This window comes from Mobula birostris, chromosome 2 (genome assembly GCF_030028105.1).
Source record: "Mobula birostris isolate sMobBir1 chromosome 2, sMobBir1.hap1, whole genome shotgun sequence".
NCBI lineage: Eukaryota > Metazoa > Chordata > Chondrichthyes > Myliobatiformes > Myliobatidae > Mobula > Mobula birostris.
Window position 1 is genome coordinate 221,370,900 of NC_092371.1, and position 20,143 is coordinate 221,391,042.

The following is a 20,143-nucleotide window of genomic DNA, read 5'->3' on the forward strand; positions in this document are numbered from 1 at the left end:
ATAGATTTTCGGGACACATTGCATAGGTTTTGTCCCTTTAAGTGTTTGAAAGGATAGTAGATTGGTTAATGTATGGAAAAAAAAAGAATAATTCATAACACAGAACATTTTACAGATTTGGCAATTTAACAATTAGGGAGGACTTGGATCAGTCACTTGTCCTTTCCAGGAAGAGGAAGCTGCTGTTTTCCCAGAGTAGCTGAAATATTTTGCTGTCTTGGGTTGTCCCTCTGCAAGCCTTCAAAGAGAAATTGAAAAAGTTCTTGGCTGAGGTGGACATCACATTGTAGAAAAAGATGGGTGTTCTCAGTTCTTGTACATATAACAAGAATAATGTTCTAGAGTGGTTTTGCTATGGACAGCTGTGGAGCCTAAGTCATTGGGTATATTTAAAGCGGAGGTTGATGGGTCCTTGATTAGTAACGGTTCAAAGGTTATAAGGAGAATGCAGAAGAATAAATCAGCCATGATAGAATTACTGAGCAGACTTGATGGGACAAATGGTATAATTCTGCTCCTATGTCTTATATTTTAGACTCATAGAAAAGTACAGCAGAGAAATAACCATTCAGTGCCAAACTACTTAAACAGCCTACTTCCATCGACCTGCACTCAGACCATAGCCCTCCATACCTTTGCCATCCATGTACCTATCCAAACTTCCCTTAAATGTTGAAACCAAGCTTGCATGTACCACTTATGCAGGCAGCTCAATCCACATGCTCATGACCCTCTGAGTGAAGACGTTCCCCCTCATGTTACCTTTAAGCTTTTTACTTTTCACGCTTAACCCATGACCTCCAGTTGTAGTCCCACCCAACCTCACTGGAAAAAGCCTGCTTGCATTTACCCTATCTATACCCCTCATAATTTTGTATAGTTCTATCAAAATCTCCTCTCAATCTTCTACATTCCAAGGAATAAAGTCCTAACCTATTCAATCTTTCCTTGCAACTCAGTTCCTCCAGATTGTAAGTTTTCTCTGTGTTCTTTCAGCCGTATTTACATCTTCCCAATCAGCAGGTGATGAAAACCTGCATTCAATACTCCAAATTAGGCCTCACCAATGTCTTATACAACTTCACTATAACATCCCATCTCCTGTACTCATGCTTATAATCATCCAAGGAGGTGGGGAAAAAAAATTCAAAACTTTGGTTTTGACTTTACTAGCCATGGCTTCTCTGGTTCAGTATCTCCAGAGATATTTTGTGGCTCGGTGGGGGGTGGGGGTGGCAGAAGTGAAGTTCTAGTCAACTTACTTCAGTCATTTCTTAAATGTTTCAAGTCTTTATCTTTGTCCATTTCTATTTCAAAAGTATGTGAATTGCTGAGAATTACATTTGATTGATTAATAAAGCATTCTTTTGTGTTTTTCAGAATTTCTTGCAAACTGTAAGTTACATAATTTCTGATGAATCAGTAGAAGCCTGGAGCATTCTCTCCAGCCCAACAGCTGAAACAAGTATCAGTTCTCAATTATTACGGTCAGTGGAGACATTTAGTAGTCATCTCAACCTGACGAATGACACTTTAGTTATCAAGAAAGACAATCTTCAGCTCAAAGCTACTAAAATTGACAGCTGTAAAACAAAAGGAGCCATGAATGTAACCTTTGATAATTTTCTCACTGAAGGCTACACAAATTTATCTGCTAATATATTAATTCCCACTGATGAACTTAAAAAGTTGGTAAACAATGTAGTTGTCACAATTGCATATCCAACATGGATTGATATTTTACCCAGCAAGGCAAACTTCAAAGGAAATTTCTCAATTAATGGTCCTGTCGTGACAATAACATTAAGTGATAAGAAACCATTTAAAACTAAGATGAACTTCTCTACAAGAAATCCTACACTTGATTTTAACTCTGTCCAATGTGCATTTTGGGATTTTACTGGTAATGGTATATGGAATAATGCAGGCTGTATACCAGATCTTGATGGAGAAAACGTCATTTGTAATTGTGAGCATATAACATCCTTTTCCATTTTAATGTCTGCTAAGACAGCGAAGAGCCCTACTTTGAGTTCTATAACCCAAATTGGAGTTGCCGTTTCTCTAGCAAGCTTAATAATAACCATAATTATAGAAGCAGTGGTATGGAGGCACGTGACCAAGAGTGAAGCATCACATATTCGCCATGTGGCAATTCTGAACATTGCTATCAACTTGCTGATAGCAGATGTATGGTTTATTGTGGCAGCCTCTGTAAAACAAGATACAGGAGCTTGTGTGGCTGCAACCTTTTTCATTCATGTTTTCTACCTCGCTTTGTTCTTTTGGATGTTCACCCTAGGCCTTCTACTTGTGTACCACCTGGTTTTCTTATTCCACAATTTCAGCAAATCTGTTTTGATGGGAATCTCATTTGGCATCGGCTATCTGTGTCCAATACTAATTTCAGTCATTACAATTGGAGTTACCTATCCACAGAACAGTTACATAAGAAAAGATGCCTGTTGGCTCAGTTGGAGGGAAAAATATCCGATACTTGCTTACATTATACCGGCTTTGTCTATCATCGCAAGCAACTTTATTGTTCTAGTTGTGGTCATATTCAAGCTCCTACGGCCAACAGTTGGAGACAGGCCCAGGAGACACAACGAGGAGAAGGATACAATAAAACCAATTGTGAGGAGCATTGCAGTGCTAACACCAGTTCTTGGACTTACGTGGGCATTTGGAATACCAATTTTTCAAGAGAACTCCCATGATGCTTTCCATTATATATTTTCAATTCTCAATGCTTTTCAGGTATGTATTAAAAAAGAATTATGACCTTTGATGTATAACTGCATAGTTATAATTATGTACTAGATTTTATGTAAAACAATCAAGATCAACTAAATATCTTCTAGGGGTTCAGTTCACTAGATGATTTCATTAAATTCTGCACAACATTTTCTATGTGACTGTAACTAAAGTCCAACACATTGATGAGTCCAGCAGAGTAGGGATCATGGAAAATTTTGTTTTTTGACAGCCCATTCGCCATGACAGTGAAATAGAATATCACTGAAATGTTAACTCTGTTTTTTTCTACCGAAGTGGCTTGATCTGAGTGCTTGCGGCACTTTGGTTTTTATTGCAGATTTCCAGCATCTGCAGTTTTCTTGATTTCCGTGTCACTATTCCACAGGGTACTTCTCTGAATTGCAATCTCAACATTGCCAGCACATCTCAACATGCATCATGGAGAGCACTGACATACTTTTAAGGGATAACCATAATCGTAATGAAGACAAAGAACCATGGATAATATTTAATCAAACCACTTAAGCACTTCAGGGTTAAATTAGTGACACAAATCTCAATCCAAAAATGGCAGCTGGAAAATTTAAATTCAATAAGTTAATAGTGAACCTAAGGAATAAGCCAGTACCATAAACGCTGGGTTATGGTAAAAAAAAAACTGTTTTACTAATTCACTTCTATCCTCTGGGAAGGGAATCTTGTTGTTTATATTGGTAATTGGTTAATTATTGTCACATGTCCTGAGATGCAGTAAAAAGTCTTGTCCGCTCACCATCCATGTGGATCATTCCGTACACAATACATTGAGGTAGTACAAAGAAAAGAAATCAAAATGTAGAAAATAAGGTATTATAATGACAGAGAAAGAGCAGTACTTTCTTACTTACCTACTGCCCATTACACCACTGACTTTTTGGGCAGTGACGAAGGTCGTCAATCTTTGTCTATATAAAAGCATTCTTCATTGCTGTTTCCGTAACTTGATTTTTTGGCCAGTCAGGGTTGATAGCACTGAGCTGGGCCACCGAACCTAGAATGAAATGTTACAAAATGTTTGAAAGGCTTTAAGGATCTATTTGTTAACTTCTGAAAATTATTTTTCATTTCTAGGGTTTCTTTATTTTCATCTTCGTAACATGCGTGGATAAAAAGGTGAGCTTCCGCTGTTATTTTCACCAATTTTCCTGCAATTTGTTTTGCAGCGAACCTAAAAAGATGTTTTATTCTGTTGTTAAAACAGGTGCGAGAGGCTCTATTGGAGAAGTTCTCATTGACAGGAATTTCTTCCCGATCAAGGGTAAGGCAGTTAAAATAACACACACACACACACACACACACACACACACACACACACAGAGCAGATTCTGGAAAAGAAATGAACTTTTTACAATATGTTTAGGAATTGGGAGAAAAGTGAGTAATTGTGAGGTCAGAAAAATGAGTTTGGTATTGGTTTCTCATGGAAACTGGAGAATTAGAGACATCAAGACACCCGATGCTCCTAGGGACAGGGTTCAGGCAGTACAAACTTTCTGAGCTAATGAGAATGTAGATAGCAAGAGAAAAGGACAGTGTCAAGAGTCTGAGTGATGGCAATAGCAAAGGATGCAAGAATTGGACAAGACGATAAGTGTTTCTAAGGCAGAGAGTTGTGGAGGAAGGGTCACCCACCCACCACACCAACTCCACCTTCACCATCAACAATCACTGAGCATGTTAATGATATGTGGCAAAGTGTAATATGGTGAATGTATCTCTCCATGAATGGTCCAATATCAGTTCATGTGCACACTTCTCAAAAATCAAAATAAAATCATATCAAGTTTAATTGTCATTTAAACCATACATGGATACAGCTGAATAAGACAGCGTTCCCCTGGGGCTAAGGTTTAGAAACAGACACGTGCGTTCAAAATACGAGAAAAGAAAAAAAGTACAAAGTCACATAAGAAAACACATTTTTAGTCCAAGATACTGAGTGACAACTCAAGCAAATTGATAGTTCCGGGCAGTACAGTCTGTAATTCCACCAATCCAACACTGGAGGGCAGCACCGACAGGTGAGAACACCCCCAACCAAGGCCGTACACCACGCTACAACGCAAGCTCGAAGATTGACCCTAGGCCTCTCTGTAACCAAGGTGACATGCTGCCTCGCCCCCTGTCTGACCACCAAACATGGGAAACAGCCCTGTGGCAATCAATTTCCAACAGGGTCTTGCGATCGCAAAAGAAATGACCAAGACTGTCACTCATGGTTTCACTAGATGCCACTCATGCCAATTTGAAAGCACCAACTCTGGTGCCTTGAAGTAGTAGGCAGCAGTATTGTCTGCACCCAGGTCAGCTTTCTGCACAAAATCTGGCTCCCTCGGCCCGACAGTCCAACTCGCCTCCCTCGGCCCGACGGTCCGACTCTACTCCGTCGGCCCAATGGCCTGACTCGAATCTCTCACTTCAACAGCCCGATTCGCCTTCCCAATCACCTGACTCACCTTTCCTAGACTGACGACCCAACTCGCCTTCCCTGAACCGTCGGCTGACCCTTATGACAACTCAGCTAGCTCTTCTGAAAAATTAGCAGCTCGTTGATGTGGTAGACCGGGAGTGATTGCAGTCAAGAATAGTCAATATGTATTAAAACATTTTTAACAAAGAAAAGATCTGCTTTGGTTGGCCCCCAAGAGGCTGCTGCATGTATACATGCCACCACCTTACCTGAAGAAACCCTAAGAAAGAGTAAGATGAGGGAACACAAACCCCCATAGAGGGATCAGAAGTGGAGCAATTTCAAGTTCTTGGGTGTCAAGATCTCTGAGGATCTAAACTGGTCCCAACATATTGATGCAGCTATAAAGAAGGCAAGGGAATGACTATATTTCATCAGGAATTTAAGTAGATTTTGGCTTTTCACCTAAAATATTCAAAGCTTCTACAGATGTATTACAGAGCATCACCAGCCGGTAAGTGGGGGTGGGGGGGGGGGAGGTTACTGCTGCACAGGATCAAAAGAAGCTACAGAAAGTCGTAAAACTAGTCAGCTCCATCATGGATACTAGCCTCCATAGTATCCAAGACATCTTCAAGGAGCAGTGCTTAATAAAAGGCGGTGTCCATTATTAAGGACCCCCATCACCCAGGACATGACTTCCTCTCATTGTTACCGTCAGGAAGGAGGTACAAAAATCTGAAGGCACACACTCAGTAATTCAGGAACAGCTTCTTCCCCTCTGCCATTCTATTCCTAAATGGACATTAAACCAATGAACACTACCTCACTTCTTTATTTCTGTTTTTGCACTGCTATTCTTTATTTAACTGCTTAATACACATAGATATACTTACTGTAATTTATTTATTAATTACTATATTTATAATGTATTGCTTTGTACTGCTGCCATTAAGTTAGCAAATTTCACAACATATGACAGTGATACTAAACCGTCATATGTCGTGAAGAGGTTATAGTTGAGGCTTTGATATTAAACCCGATTCAGATTCTTCATCTGAGTAGTGGAGAAATTGTGAGGAAAAGGTGGAATCAACATTGACTTTTTAGTGCATATATAACAATATGAACATGGAATGGAATAGGTCACCGGACAGGCACTCATTAAAACAACTGAAAAAAAATATGTAAAAGTAGGTTGACATAGGTGTTTAGGTTCACATATCCATGCCTATCAAGATATATTTTTAGTCCTGCAGATCATTTCTTTTTATTGTGCAGGTTTTATACAATTCAGATATTTAGAAAGTAAAAGAGTGGCAAGTGTGGAAATCAGCGCACTGGAAAATGACACTGGAGGGGTAGTAATTGGAGCCAAAGAAATGGCAGGTGAAAAAAATAAGTATCTTGCATCAGTCTTCACTGTGGAAGACATGACCTGTATGCCAGAAATTCGTGAGTCTCAGGAGGAAGAAGAGAGTGTGGTCAGGACTCTGGGCAGGTTCCGATGGATTGGAAGACGGCGAATATCACACTACTGTTCAAAAAAGAATGTAGGCAAAACCAGGCAACTATAGGCCAATTAGTTTAACATCTGTTGTTGGGAGGATGCTTGAAGTTATTATTAAAGAGGAAATAGTGAGGCACTTGGAAAGGCCCGCGACTGTTCACGATATACATTAACGATCTGGAAAAGGAAACCAAGTGCAGTGTATCTAAGTTTGCTGATGACACTAAACTGAGTAGAAAATCAAATTGTGCAGGGGATACTGAGAGTCTGCAGAGGGATATAGGTAAGTTAAGTGAGTGGGCAAGGGTCTGGCAGATGGAGTAGAATGTTGGTAAATGCAAGGTCATTCACTTTGGAATGAAAAATGGAAGAGCAGATTATTATTTAAATAGTAAAAAGTTGCAGCATGCTGCTGTGCAGAGGGACTTGGGCGTGCTTGTGCATAAATCACAAAAGGTTGGTTTGCAGGTGCAGCAGGCTATCAAGAAAGAAAATGGAATGTTGGCCTTCATCGCTAGAGGTTTTGAATTTAAGAGCAGGGAGGTTGTGCTGCAACTGTATAAGCTACTGATGAGGCTGTATCTGGAGTACTCTATTCAGTTTTGGTCTCCTTACTTGAGGAAGGATATTCTGGCTTTGGAGGTGGTGCAGAGGAGGTTCACCAGGTTGATTCCAGAGATGAGGGGGTTAGACTATGAGGAGAGATTGAATCGCTTGGGACTGTACTCACTGGAATTCAGAAGGATGAGAGGAGATCTTATAGAAACATATAAAATTATGAAAGAGATAGATAAAATAGAGGCAAGAAAGTTGTTTCTGCAGGTAGGTGAGACTAGAACTAGGGGACATAGCCTCAAGGATCAGGAGAGTAGATTTAGGACGGAGATAAGGAGGAACTGCTTTTCCCAGAGAGTGGTGAATCTATGGAATTTTCTGTCCAATGAAGCAGTGGAGGCTACCTCAGTAAATATATTTAAGACAAAGTTGGATAGATTTTAGCATATTAGAGGAATTGAGGGTTATGGGGAAAAGGCAGGCCCATGGTCAGATCAGCCATGATCTTATTGAACGGTAGAGCAGGCCCGGTAGGCTAGATCGCCTATTCCTGCTTCTATTTCTTATGTTCTATTTTATTTATTTTTAAATCTTTTTATTAATTATTATTGAAAATCAACAAAAAATACATTAAAATAATCAAATCAACATATTAATATATACAATAAGAGTTAAACTATCAAATAACTGATTAACCAAGCTAAACAGTATACCAATAATAATAAGAAAAAACAAAATATTAAAACTATTTTTTTGGAAAAAAGAAAGAAGGAAAAAAGAACCCCTACTAACTGAAACAAAACAAAAACCTTACTAACCAAAAAAAAGGAGGGAAAAAAACCCATTGGGAGCACAACCCCAGAGCTATACGCCATACAAGCTTCCGTAAAAGAAAAACATCAATCCGCCGACCAAATCCAATTACACAAGAATCAGAAGGGGACCATCTTAATTAACTCAAATCAAATGATAGTAGTGGGCAAAAGAACCCTACCTTTTCTCAAAGTCAAATCGAGGATCAAAAGTTCGACTTCTAATTTTCTCCAAAGACTTATGTTCTTATGTTCTTGTGTTCTCAAAGTGGTAACTGAAAAGACTGTGGAGGCATAAGTCATGATCTTTCAGGAATCACATGGTTCTAGAGGACTAGAAAATTGCAAATATCACTCCACTCTTTAAGATGAGACAGAGGTAGAAGAAAGAAAATTATAGGCCAGCAACCCTGACTTCTGTGTTTGGAAAGATGTTGGAGGCAATTATTAATGACGACGTTTCAGGGCACTTGCAGACAAGTGATAAAATAGGCTGAAGTCAGCATAGTTTCCTTAAGGGTGAAATCTTGCCTGAAATATTGGAACTCTTTGAGGAAGTAACAGGCAGATAGACAAAGGAGAGTCAGGTGATGTTGATTACTTGGATTCTCAGAAAGTCTTTGACAAGGTGCTACACATGAGGCTGCTTAACAAGATAAGAGTTTGTGGTATTGCAAGAAAACAAGCATGGATGAAACACTGGCTGATTGGAAGGAGGCAAAGAGTGGGAGTAAAGGGGGCCTCTTTTATTTGGCTGCCGGTAACTAGTGGTGTTCCACAGGGGTTGGTGTTGGGACTGCTTCTTTTCAAGTTATACTTTCATGAATTGGATGACGGAATTGATGACTTTGTGACCAAGTATGTGGCTGATAGAAATACAGATGGAGGGACAGGCAATGTTGAGAAAGTACCAAGTCTGCAGAAGGACTTAGACAGAGTAGGAGAATGGGCAAAGAAATGGCAGATGGAATGTACTGTAGAGAAGTGTATGGTCATGCACTTTGCTAGAAGGAATGAAGGTGTAGACTATTTTCTAAACAAGCAGAAAATTCAAAAATCAGAAGTGCAAAGGGACTGACTTGGGAGTCCTCATGTAAGATAGACTAAAGGTTAACTTGCAGATTGAATCAGTCATAAAGGTGGTAAATGCAGTGTTTTCTTTTCTCTTCAAGAAAGCAAGGATGTAATGCTGACGCTTTTTAAGGCATTGGTCAAAATACACTTGGAGTATTGTGAGTAGCTTTGGGCCTCCGTATCTAAGAACAGATATGTTGGTCTGGTGGAGGTTCATGAGAATGACTCCGGAATGAAAGGCTTGTCATATGAGGGGTGTTTGATGGTTCTGGACATGTGCTGACTGGAGTTTAGAAGAATGAGGGGGAATCTCACTGAAACCTATGAAATATTGAAAGATAAAGGTCGAATGAATGTGGAGAGGATTTTCCTATAGTGGGTGAGCCTAGGACCAGAGGGCACAGCATGAGTATAGAGAGTTCTTGAACAGACATGAGGAGGAATTTCTTTAACCAGATTATCGTGAATCTGTAGAATCCATTGCCACAGATTGCTGTGGAGACCAAGTCATTGGATGTATTTAAAGAAGAGCTTGATAGGTTCTTGATTGGTCAGGGTGTCAAAGGTTACGGGGAAAAAGCAGGAGAATAGGATTGAGAGGGAATTGTAATATGGCCTTTGTGGAATGGTGGAGCAGAATTGATGGACCAAATGTCTAAATTCTGCTCCTATGTATTATGGTCTTATGGTCTAATTCCATAGAAACATGGAGATATTGTTAGGTTCCAATTACCATAGTTGTTGGTTTTTGCCCTTTATTACAAGATGTGCCAGAGGTGTGGTGAGCACCAGGTGAGGAATTCTTGCTGTAACTGTGTGAGGTCAACTTATTTATAGAAAGTTATACTTGCTTCGGAAGTAGCACATATTTTCCCGTTTGATTTCTGCCATTGGGGAGTCATCCTGAATACAAGTAATGAAAGAACTGGGCTTAGTCTAGAAAAGTGAGAGGAGATTTCATCACCCAAAAGGATGTTATTCCCTGTACTCTTCCCCCACTACCCTTCCTCCATGCCTCAGCCTTTACCGCTCAAACTCTAGGGGGCTGGAGGCAAATAGTCATTATGGTAAACTTCAATAGTTCTTCTTTGGAACAGTGTGATATCCGAGTTATGGTTTATACAGTTATTTATTTATTATACAGTGGCGAGTAGGCCCTTCCAGCCCTTTGAGCCATGCTACCCAGCAACCCTCAATTTAATATGAGCCTAATCGTGGGACAATTTACAATGACCAATTAACCTACCAACTGGTATGTCTTTGTACCGTGAGAGGAAACCCACATGGTTATGGGGAGAACATCCACACTCCTTACAGACAGCAGTGGGATTTGAACACAGGTTCCTCGTACTGTAATGCATTGTGCTAACCACTACGCTACTGTGATGATCATAGTTCAATGCCCCAAAGTGAGAACATCATTTTGAGTAGAAAAGTTTTATGTAGTTCTCAACTGCATTCTCATAATTGCTGATGTAATTCCCTGGTTAAGGTTTCTACTGCTATACTCTGAGATATTTTATTTTAGCAGTTTACTGTAGAAGCAGTGTGTCCTGCTGGAAAGAATATTTCAGCTTCGGCTAAAGACAAGGAGCCATGTTGTCCAGCTTAGGAATGTTGTGACAGCCATCAGGATTGTTGGATGTGCGAGAAGATCCTAGAGTGCTGGGAGGAAGGGGAAGAGTTTTCTGAAGGACAGCTTTTTGGTGGGAGGTGCGGAGAGAAGAGCACGAGGGGAGATACCTGTGGGATCCCATCCAAAGGAGTGACCTGATTGCAAGGAGTGCTTCATAAGGTGGAGGATTCCAAGAAGGGGAATTCTATTTGCAGTTGCTGATGAAATGTTGTGCTGTGAGTAGAGCGATACACCCGGCTAATACAGGAATGAGCTCCAATATTTATCTTCATTCCTGATAAAGGGTCTCTGCCAGTAATGTCGACTGTTTACTCGTTTCTGTGGATGCTGTCTGGCCTGCTGAGTTTCTCCAGCATTTTATTTGTGTCGTTAATGATCATGAGCACATTTAGACTAGTTTAACTGTAGTGGGCCTTTTTATCTTCTTTGCTTTCTCTGTAAGTTGTTTGATAAAGTAGAAAATTGGTAATATGTGTTCTTTTTAATTTTATGCTGGTGTACAATCTGTCTTTTCTGGGTTACCAATAACTGTGTATGGGCAGTATTTATACAGCATTTGCTCAAATTGACGTTCCTTTAATTGGAACAGCGCTGTGTTCCTGTTTCGATAAACCCCATATCATACTGACCCCAGGCATATATTGTTTATGAAAGGTGGCCTTCTCACTCAACGCTGAGTAATATGGCTGTTAGCAGAGTTAGCTAACGAGCCGAGTTGGTGTACAAGCCCCAGTGACAGGATTGCACTGAGATATGCTTTAAGACAGGGGTCCCCAACCTTTTTCGTACTACGGACCGGTTTCATATTGACAATATTCTCGCGGACCGGCCAACCGGCGGGGTAGGGTTGCCAACGTACAAGAGTAGCAGCCAAATAGGTTTACCCCGAGAAATACTACAATGACCATGAAGCCTTGCGCGGGAACCAGTGCGCATGCGTATACGTGCCGATTTCTTAGAAATTGTTTTTGCCGATTGTGTTGGCGGCGGGGTTTTATCACGACCGGAATGTAGGTGATAAGTGGCTAATACACTCAATTTCGTTTCTAAAAGGGTTTATCTAACGAATTTAATATTAAACACACAGCGCATATTTTCCTCGCATGAATATAGCGATAAGTAAATTATCAGGGGAGCTTGAAGTGTTGAACGAACTTCCAGTAGAAGGGGTAGAGGCAGGTTCGATATTATCATTTAAAGAAAAATTGGATAGGTATATGGACAGGAAAGGAAAGGAGGGTTATGAGCTGAGTGCAGGTCGGTGGGACGAGGTGAGAGTAGCGTTCGGTACGGACTAGAAGGGGCGAGATCGCCTGTTTCTATGCCGTAATTGTTACATGGTTATATAAGTCACTTATAATAGCATCATAACATTTTAAATAACGTTTGGATATCAAACACACAGCGCATATTTTCCTCGTATGAACATATAAAATCATTGCAACGCACCAATATCGCTGAATCAGTGGGAGCCCTGGGCTGAATACTTGTTTTCCTACAACAAGACGGTCCTGTCGAGGGGTGATGGGAGACAGCGATACTCGAACGGGGTTCCTTATGTACAGTCTATTCCGCAATTTAGTTTTCGTTGTATTCATTGCAGAGATATGTTGGAAATGGAAGCAACGTTTTCAGTGCTTTCGTAGCTATCTCAGGATATTTAGCAACACACATCAAAGTTGCTGGTGAACGCAGCAGGCCAGGCAGCATCTCTAGGAAGAGAATGCCGGCAGAGATGTTATGTCAAACATACTTTTCAGCCCGCCGTCATTTGCAAGCTCGAGGAGTTGATCTCCTTCCCGCGCTGACATGGATGATGCGCGGGTAATCACCTCGCGTGCCTTCAAGCTCAACAGTGGCCGTGACAGGGAATGAGGAAAGGTGCCGCTGACTCCTATCGTCAAATCATATCGTTTCCTCGCGGCCCGGTAGCGCATGCCTTGCGGCCCGGTGGTTGGGGACCGCTGCTTTAAGAGACATCCTGAACTGAGAAATGGATGAAGGAGGAATTAGAAGGAAGCTGTTGCTTCATGCATTAACACCATCCCTTTTTACTTTTTCAGTTTGAACACAATGCTTCCTTAGGAAGATTTGCCTCGAAGCATGGAATTGCATTTCCTGGGAGTGGAAGTAAGTATAACATAAAACTGAGCACAGTTGGGTTGAAGTAATTACTGTAACTTTACTTTCTTAGAAGTAGCTATCACTTAGCAATGAGTAAATCAGTAGCTTCTAGTATTTTAATTATGTGATTAAATTGGCTCCATGGACCTGATTGAGCATAACATAAAACGGTACATCACAGGAACAGGCCTTTTGGCACAGAATATTGTGCAAAAAAATAATTTTCTAATAGCCAACCTTACGCTGACACAATGACCATATCCCTCCATTTTCCTCACATTCTTGTGCCTATCCAAGTGTCTCTTAAAAGTCCTTAATATATCTGCCTCCACACCACCCACTTTAAATCATGCTCTCTGGTATGAGGCATTTCAACTCTCGGGAAAAGGTGCTGTCTGTCTACTTTATCCATGCTTTGCTAATCTTATAAACCTCCATCCGATCTCCCCTCAGCTTCCACCACTCCAGAGAAAACAACCCAAGTTTGTCCAACCTCTGTTATAGCACAAACCCTGTCTGCCAGTAAGATTGCGTGTTTATCCCCTCAGTAATATTCACTTTCTTCATTCCTGCCTCTCTCCCGCTACTGCCTGTTTCTAAGCTTGATTAATCCTCTCTTGCCAATCACCCAACTTAGACTAAAACTCATTCCAGCTTCCACCCTGCCTGTTGCATACAGCAGGAAGCAACTTTCTCCCTTTGCACCCTTTTCCCTTAAGTGTTTCTTCACAGATGTGGACTAAATTGATAAAGCAAAGTGTATTGCCTTTCCTCAAATGCCTCCTTACTGATTGGATTGTTTAACCTATTTTGGATGGTATTTATTGTGAGCCAAGTCAAACACTCTTTATATCTGGTAAGGAGAATATATTTTGACCGGCTGCAATCAACGCACAGCATATTGAAAGAAGGAAGGTGCAAGCAGAGCAGCTATTGTGAGAGCTGGTCGGTATTCATGAGGTCAGTCTTTGGCTCAACAGGGTCAGTGTTAGAATGGTTTGGGTTTGGCTCAATAGGTTTAGGCGAGAGCAGACTTGGGTAAGCATAGGTGGAGGTTCTAAGTAAATAAATAAGTAAGTTTCTAGTAGGTTTATTTCTGTTAACACATAGCTAGTGCACTGAGAATGGGTTCAGAGGTAGTGGTATGTTCTTTGTTTGAGATGTGGCAACTGTGGGAAACCTCCAGTCTCCCTGATAGCTATATCTGAATGAACTGCACTGAGCTGCAAATCCTTAGAGATCATGTTAAGTAACTGTATCTGCAGCTGGATGACCATCAACTCTCATGAGAAAGTGAGGAGGTGATAGATAGGAGCTACAGGGAGGTGAATTGAATTTAAAAATACTGCCCATAGTGCCTTATTTTTCCTGTGTTTGACACCTCCTCCAGAACAACGTTATAGTCTGTGTCCTCTGGTCTTCCTCCTCACTCAACCCATGAGATGATAACATTCGGCTATCTCAGTTTCACACTCTCAACTCTGTCTACCAATCCCTCTGCATTTCTGTCTCTCATCCTTTTGAAGGCTCCTCGTATGATCATAACCTTGCTCATCTTTCCTCGCTTTTCTCCCATCGTAGCTCATCAGTGTCTAATCACAATGCTTCATTTGCAGAGAAATTAGAGAAATTGCACTGGAAATATAATCAGTTGTTAAAACTGATGTCTCATTCAGTACTGAAATAAAACAGCAGATGAGCCAGTAAAATGATGCGCATTAATATGGCATTGCTGCTTAACTTGAACCATGTAATTTCCTCTTGCTCTTTCAGAGAGGCACAATATTTCAGGTTGTTTACATTCAGATAGCAAGAACAAATTCCTGAGCTATTCTACGCTGAGTTAACTGCTGAAGCTCAGAAGATAAAACTGACTCTTCAGATGCAGAGGAGAATTGATTACCACCTCAACAAAACTATTTCAGCAGTGAATTAAGAAGAAATGATTATTTATGACAGAAATTTCAAAACTGTAGGGAATATTTGGCATGTAATTAATATGCATTATTACAAAGGATAAGCAATTTGTATTCTAGGGCAATAATTAATATCAATGAATAAGCAAATTGTGGATAGTAAAAACGATTAACTATTGTATGGATTGGCATAAGATTTTGCCATTAATTAAATAATTCACTCGCATAGATTTTTCAAACTGGATAATTTGGTTATGTAGACAATATTCAGATTTCATTTTTAGATAAAACACACAACATGCTGAAGGAACTCAGCAGGTTAGGCAGCATCCATGGAAATGAACAAACAGTCGATGTTTCAGACCATGACCATTCTTCAGAACTTCTGCTTTGGATTTCAAGCATTTGCAGAGTTTCTTTTGGTTGTTTTTTCCATTTTAGATAACTATATTTGTGTACTGCTTATTTTGTCTGATTACAGGTGACTCTCCCTACGTCTCCCCAACAGCCATCTCAGGTATATTCTTTATCTCCTATCTGCTGAATTTCTCACGGCTTCTTGGGTTTTGTACTTTTCCAAACACATAGGATTATTCTGAGCCTCTAAAATTTGCTTTGTTTCTCATTAGAAGTGCATAGAACTTTGCAGAAACATTTCTCAGGCCCAATGGGCATGGTTGCCTTCCTTTACTAACCCTCTTATTGAATACACCACAGATTAGCATGAAGATATCATTTTGGTGTACAGAAGCTAATAGTATGCCATGGGTAAGGGTAACAAAATAAAAATGTGGGTAGGGAAGGGGATATAAATTTGCCATAGTATCCACTTGTAATTGCTGTTCCCTGAAGCCTGCTATAAAATCTATTTGTTTGGAAGCTGGGTAATGACAGGAACGGGCTTTGGTGTGATTGAAAACAACAGGAATCCTGCAGATGCTGGAAATTCAAGCAACACACATAAAAGCTGCTGGTGAACGCAGCAGGCCAGGCAGCATCTCTAGGAAGAGGTGCAGTTGACGTTTCAGGCCGAGACCATTCGTCAGGACTAACGTTGGTCCTGACGAAGGGTCTCGGCCTGAAACGTCGACTGCACCTCTTCCTAGAGATGCTGCCTGGCCTGCTGCGTTCACCAGTAACTTTTATGTGCGTTGTTTGGTGTGATTGAGTTGCCTGTTGTCATTCACTGACCAGGTTCATACACATAGGATGGAGGAGATCCTTGAGATTATGCTGCATTTTGAACCAGCACAAATGCCTAAACAAAGGTTAAAATAGACCATCCATTCATCCTCAGTAATATGATTGTATCTGGTTTGTCTGAGTTTAGAGTCAAAAATTAAAAGATCCTTTCCATGCTTTTTCATTGCTCTTTTTAGAACTGGGTTGATTACTTCCCAACTCCTATCAACATTACCATTTAAATTCATCAGTATAGGTCAGCCCCACATTCCTCTCGCTCTCTCACTTACACAGACAATTGTTGTGAGCCAGGAGAAAACACATAATTCAGAAGGGAGGGAAAATGAGTCACACAGTCTTCTCTAGAGCATTTCACATCGGGACAAAAAATCATTAAAAGTATTCAGAATTCTAGATTGTTGCTTTGTGAATCAAAACATCTCAAGTGCCCTCTAACTATCAACTGCAATAGTATGATAGGTTTTAGTACGAATTACTCCTACCACAGTACAATTGTTGCTTTGTTTTGTTTGCTCTACATCATTACTGCTCACTGTGCTATCCTGTTTCTGGGCTTCCACATGTCTCACACTGTGGTACATTCTACAAATCTGTGTATTCATTCCACAGCAAGATTCAATTGGATAGCAGGTCACTCACTGTTGAGAGGTAGCAGAATGCTCCATTGAATATGAATTTCCTAACTTTCTAACTGTTAATTTGAAATTATAAAATATTGCTCATATTATTGCATATTGATAGATCTAGATAGAATGGACATGGAGAGGATGTTTCCTTCATGGGGGATTTTCGGACCAGAAGGACGCAGCCTCAAAATAAAGGACGTCCCATTAGGTCAGAGATGAGGAATAACTTCTTTGCCCCGAGGGAGCTGAATCTGTGGAATTCATTGCCACAGATGGCATTGAAGACCAAGTCACTGTGTATATTTATAGCAAAGGTTACTATTTTCTTGCTTAATAAGGGTGTTAAAGGTTACAGGGGAAAGGCAGAAGAATAGGGTTGAGGGGATACTGATAGAATGGCAGAGTAAACTCAATCGGCTGAATGGCCTAATTCTGCTCCCGTGTCTTATGGTGTTATGGTCTTAAATGCTATTTGAATCAATGGGTCGTGAATCAGTATCATTGAGGTGCTTTCTGTTGAGTCTTTCTATTACATGACATTTCATGATGCATTTTGCTTTCCCTTTGGAAAAATGCCCAGATAAATTTCAGTTTAGTGTTTTTGTTTCAGTGTATCGTATAGAGGAGAACATCCTGGTAATCAGAAATTAGGAAGATTTTCTTTATCCAGCGAGTATTGAATCTGTGGAATTCATTGCCACAGATGGCAGTGGAGGGCAAGTCACTGGTACACTCACAGTGGTAGGTTCATGATTAGTAAGGGCATCAAAGGTTGCAGGGAGAAGACAGGAGAATGAGGTTAAGATGAAAATAAATCGGCATGACTGAATGGCAGAGCAGACTCGATAGGTCAAATGGCCTAAACATGCTCCTATGTCCTATGGTCTTATAACTTGCAGGCTGATCAGTTGTGGGTGCTGTGTTTCACCATAGCTGAATCCAGGATGTGTTGTATATAAATTTAATGTTATAAATCAGTTTAAATACTGTGAGTACTTAGAGGAGACCTGATAGAAGTAGACATAGATAGGCAGACAGTCATAATATTTCGCAGGTGTAGAAATGCCAAACACCAGAAGGTTTTTTGTTGGGGGAGGGTTTAAAGTCCACATAAGGGGCAAGTGTTTTTAATGCATGGAATAGGTTACTGGGGTAGTAGTGGAAGCTGGCAGTTTGCTGGATTTAAATAGCTTTTAAATAGACACGTGAATATGAATGGAATGTAGGAATAAGAAATAGGCACAGAAGGAGGACATTGAGTACCAATTGGCATCAAGATCAGCACAGTCACTCTATGTTCAATGTATTATAGTAATTTTAAACTATTAGAGATAATTAGCAAGTTTCAAAATACTGTGAAAAGCTTAGTGGCAGATGGAAGCATGTTGTTGCTTTCATACTTCAATTGTTCTTTAATAATATCTTAAGTATTGAAACATATGCTTGTTTAAAAATAATTTTTCTTGTTAGGGGAACATCTATCAACAAAAAGTTATGAATGAAATATGACTCTTGTAAATAATTGAAATTCCACAGTCATCGTAGCAGACACCTGTCAATATATTCTGTTCCTCCTCATGCTTTACTTTGTATTTTATGATATTTGTGAATACAGAACACAAACAATTGTAATGGATGTGATGTAACTTGTTAAATAAGTGATATGCTGTCAATAAAATCAATGTGAAGTGAATGTAATAAACATATTGACAGGCAGTACAAAGTTAATGCTTACGATTCATTCTACTGTACTGTACACAGATTTATATTTGTTCTCAATGTAGTGCTTTCTTATTTCAATAACCTCCAAGAGGACCAAAACCTTGTCGAGGTTTGAAGACTTGTGTGTCTCGATGACTCAGAGAGCTATGTTGGCTGGCATTAGTGCTTTATGCTTTGGCTCTTTGTAGGGTCACCCATGGCCAAACAGGTCGAAGGACAGAGGCCATACTGAGAGTGGTCCACCAGTCCTCCAGTATAGAGGGGCGTCCATTTAAAACTGAGATGCGGAGATATTTCTTTAGCTAGAAGGTGGTGAATTTATGGAATTTGTTATCACAGGCAGCTGTGGAGGCCAGGTCATTGGGTATACTTAAGAGAGAGCTTGGTAGGTTCTTGATTGGACACAGCACTAAATGGCCTAATTCTGCTCCTTATCGTAAGCATTGTCTTATGGTCTTATGGTCTCCAGGTTTGGGTGCCCAGCTCAGGGCTAATAAACCTGATTTTTAAGAAACAGCAATGAAAAATCCTTCTACATGTGACCCTCAGGCTTGGTCAGCTCGTGTTCATCTAGGGAAACAGCCTTCGGCCCCGCCAAACTGGGTAATCGCATTAGTGTGAGTGCTGTGTAATGTACCCCCAGTTACAAACCCACAACACAAAATATCAGACAGTACACCATATGCAATTAAATAATAGAACTTTGCTTACTTTATACTTCATTGTCGCCAAACAATTGGTACTAGAACATACAATTATCACAGCGATATTTGATTCTGCGCTTCACACTCCCTGGATTACAAATATTAAATATTAAAAATATTAAAATAGTTTAAATTAGTAAATATTAAACATTTAAATTATAAATCATAAAGAGAAAATAGAAAAATGGGGAGTAAGGTAGTGCAAAAAAAACCGCGAGGCAGGTCCGGATATTTGGAGGGTAAGGCCCAGATCCGGGTCAGGATCCGTTCAGCAGTCCTATCACAGTTGGAAAGAAGCTGTTCCCAAATCTGGCTGCACGAGTCTTCAAGGTCCTGAACCCTCTCCCGGAGGGAAGAGGGAAGGAAAGTGTGTTGGCTGGGTGGATCATGTCCTTGATTATCCTGACAGCACTGCTCCGACAGCATGCAGAATAAAGTGAGTCCACGGATGGAAGATTGGTTTGTGTGATGTGCTAGGCCGTGTTCACGATCTTCTGCAGCTTCTTTCAGTCTTGGACAGGACAACTTCCATACCAGGTTGTGATACACCCTAGAAGAATGCTTTTTATGGTGCATCTATAAAAATTAGTGAGGGTTTTAGGGGACAGACCAAATTTCTTTTGTTTTCTTAGGAAGTAAAGGCGCTGGTGGGCCTTCTTGGCAGTACACTCTGCTTGGTTGGACCAAGTCAGGTCATTTGTGATATTGACCCTGAGGAACTTAAAGCTTTTGACCTGTCCCACTTGCGCACCACCGATGTAAATTAGGTCGTGCGGTCCGCTACTCCTTCTGAAGTCAACAACCAATTCCTTCGTCTTGCTGATGTTGAGGGATAGGCTATTGTCTTCACACCATGCCACCACGTTCTTAATTTCCTCTCTGTACTCAAACTCATCATTACCCGAGATACAGCCTACAATTGTTGTGTCATCAGCAAACTTATATATTGAGTTTGATGGAAACTTGGCTACACAATCATGGGTGTACAGTGAGTACAGCAGGGGGCTGAGTACACAGCCTTGTGGGGCACCGGTGCTCAGAGTGATTGTAGA

General features: G+C 40.4%; 1 protein-coding gene across 3 annotated transcripts in view; it reads left to right on the forward strand.

Moving 5' to 3' along the window:
- Positions 1 to 18,377, forward strand: part of LOC140194086 (adhesion G-protein coupled receptor F1-like) — a 218,012-nt gene extending 199,635 nt beyond the window's left edge. For all 3 annotated transcript variants that reach the window (XM_072251506.1, XM_072251505.1, XM_072251507.1), the window contains exons 12-17: positions 1,381 to 2,760; positions 3,871 to 3,912; positions 4,001 to 4,057; positions 12,860 to 12,926; positions 15,318 to 15,353; positions 18,136 to 18,377. In XM_072251506.1, coding sequence (XP_072107607.1) covers positions 1,381 to 2,760; positions 3,871 to 3,912; positions 4,001 to 4,057; positions 12,860 to 12,926; positions 15,318 to 15,353; positions 18,136 to 18,167 — 1,614 coding nt within the window. In that variant the 3' untranslated portion in view covers positions 18,168 to 18,377. The remainder of the gene's footprint in view (positions 1 to 1,380; positions 2,761 to 3,870; positions 3,913 to 4,000; positions 4,058 to 12,859; positions 12,927 to 15,317; positions 15,354 to 18,135) is intronic.
- The last annotated feature ends 1,766 nt before the right edge of the window (positions 18,378 to 20,143 follow it).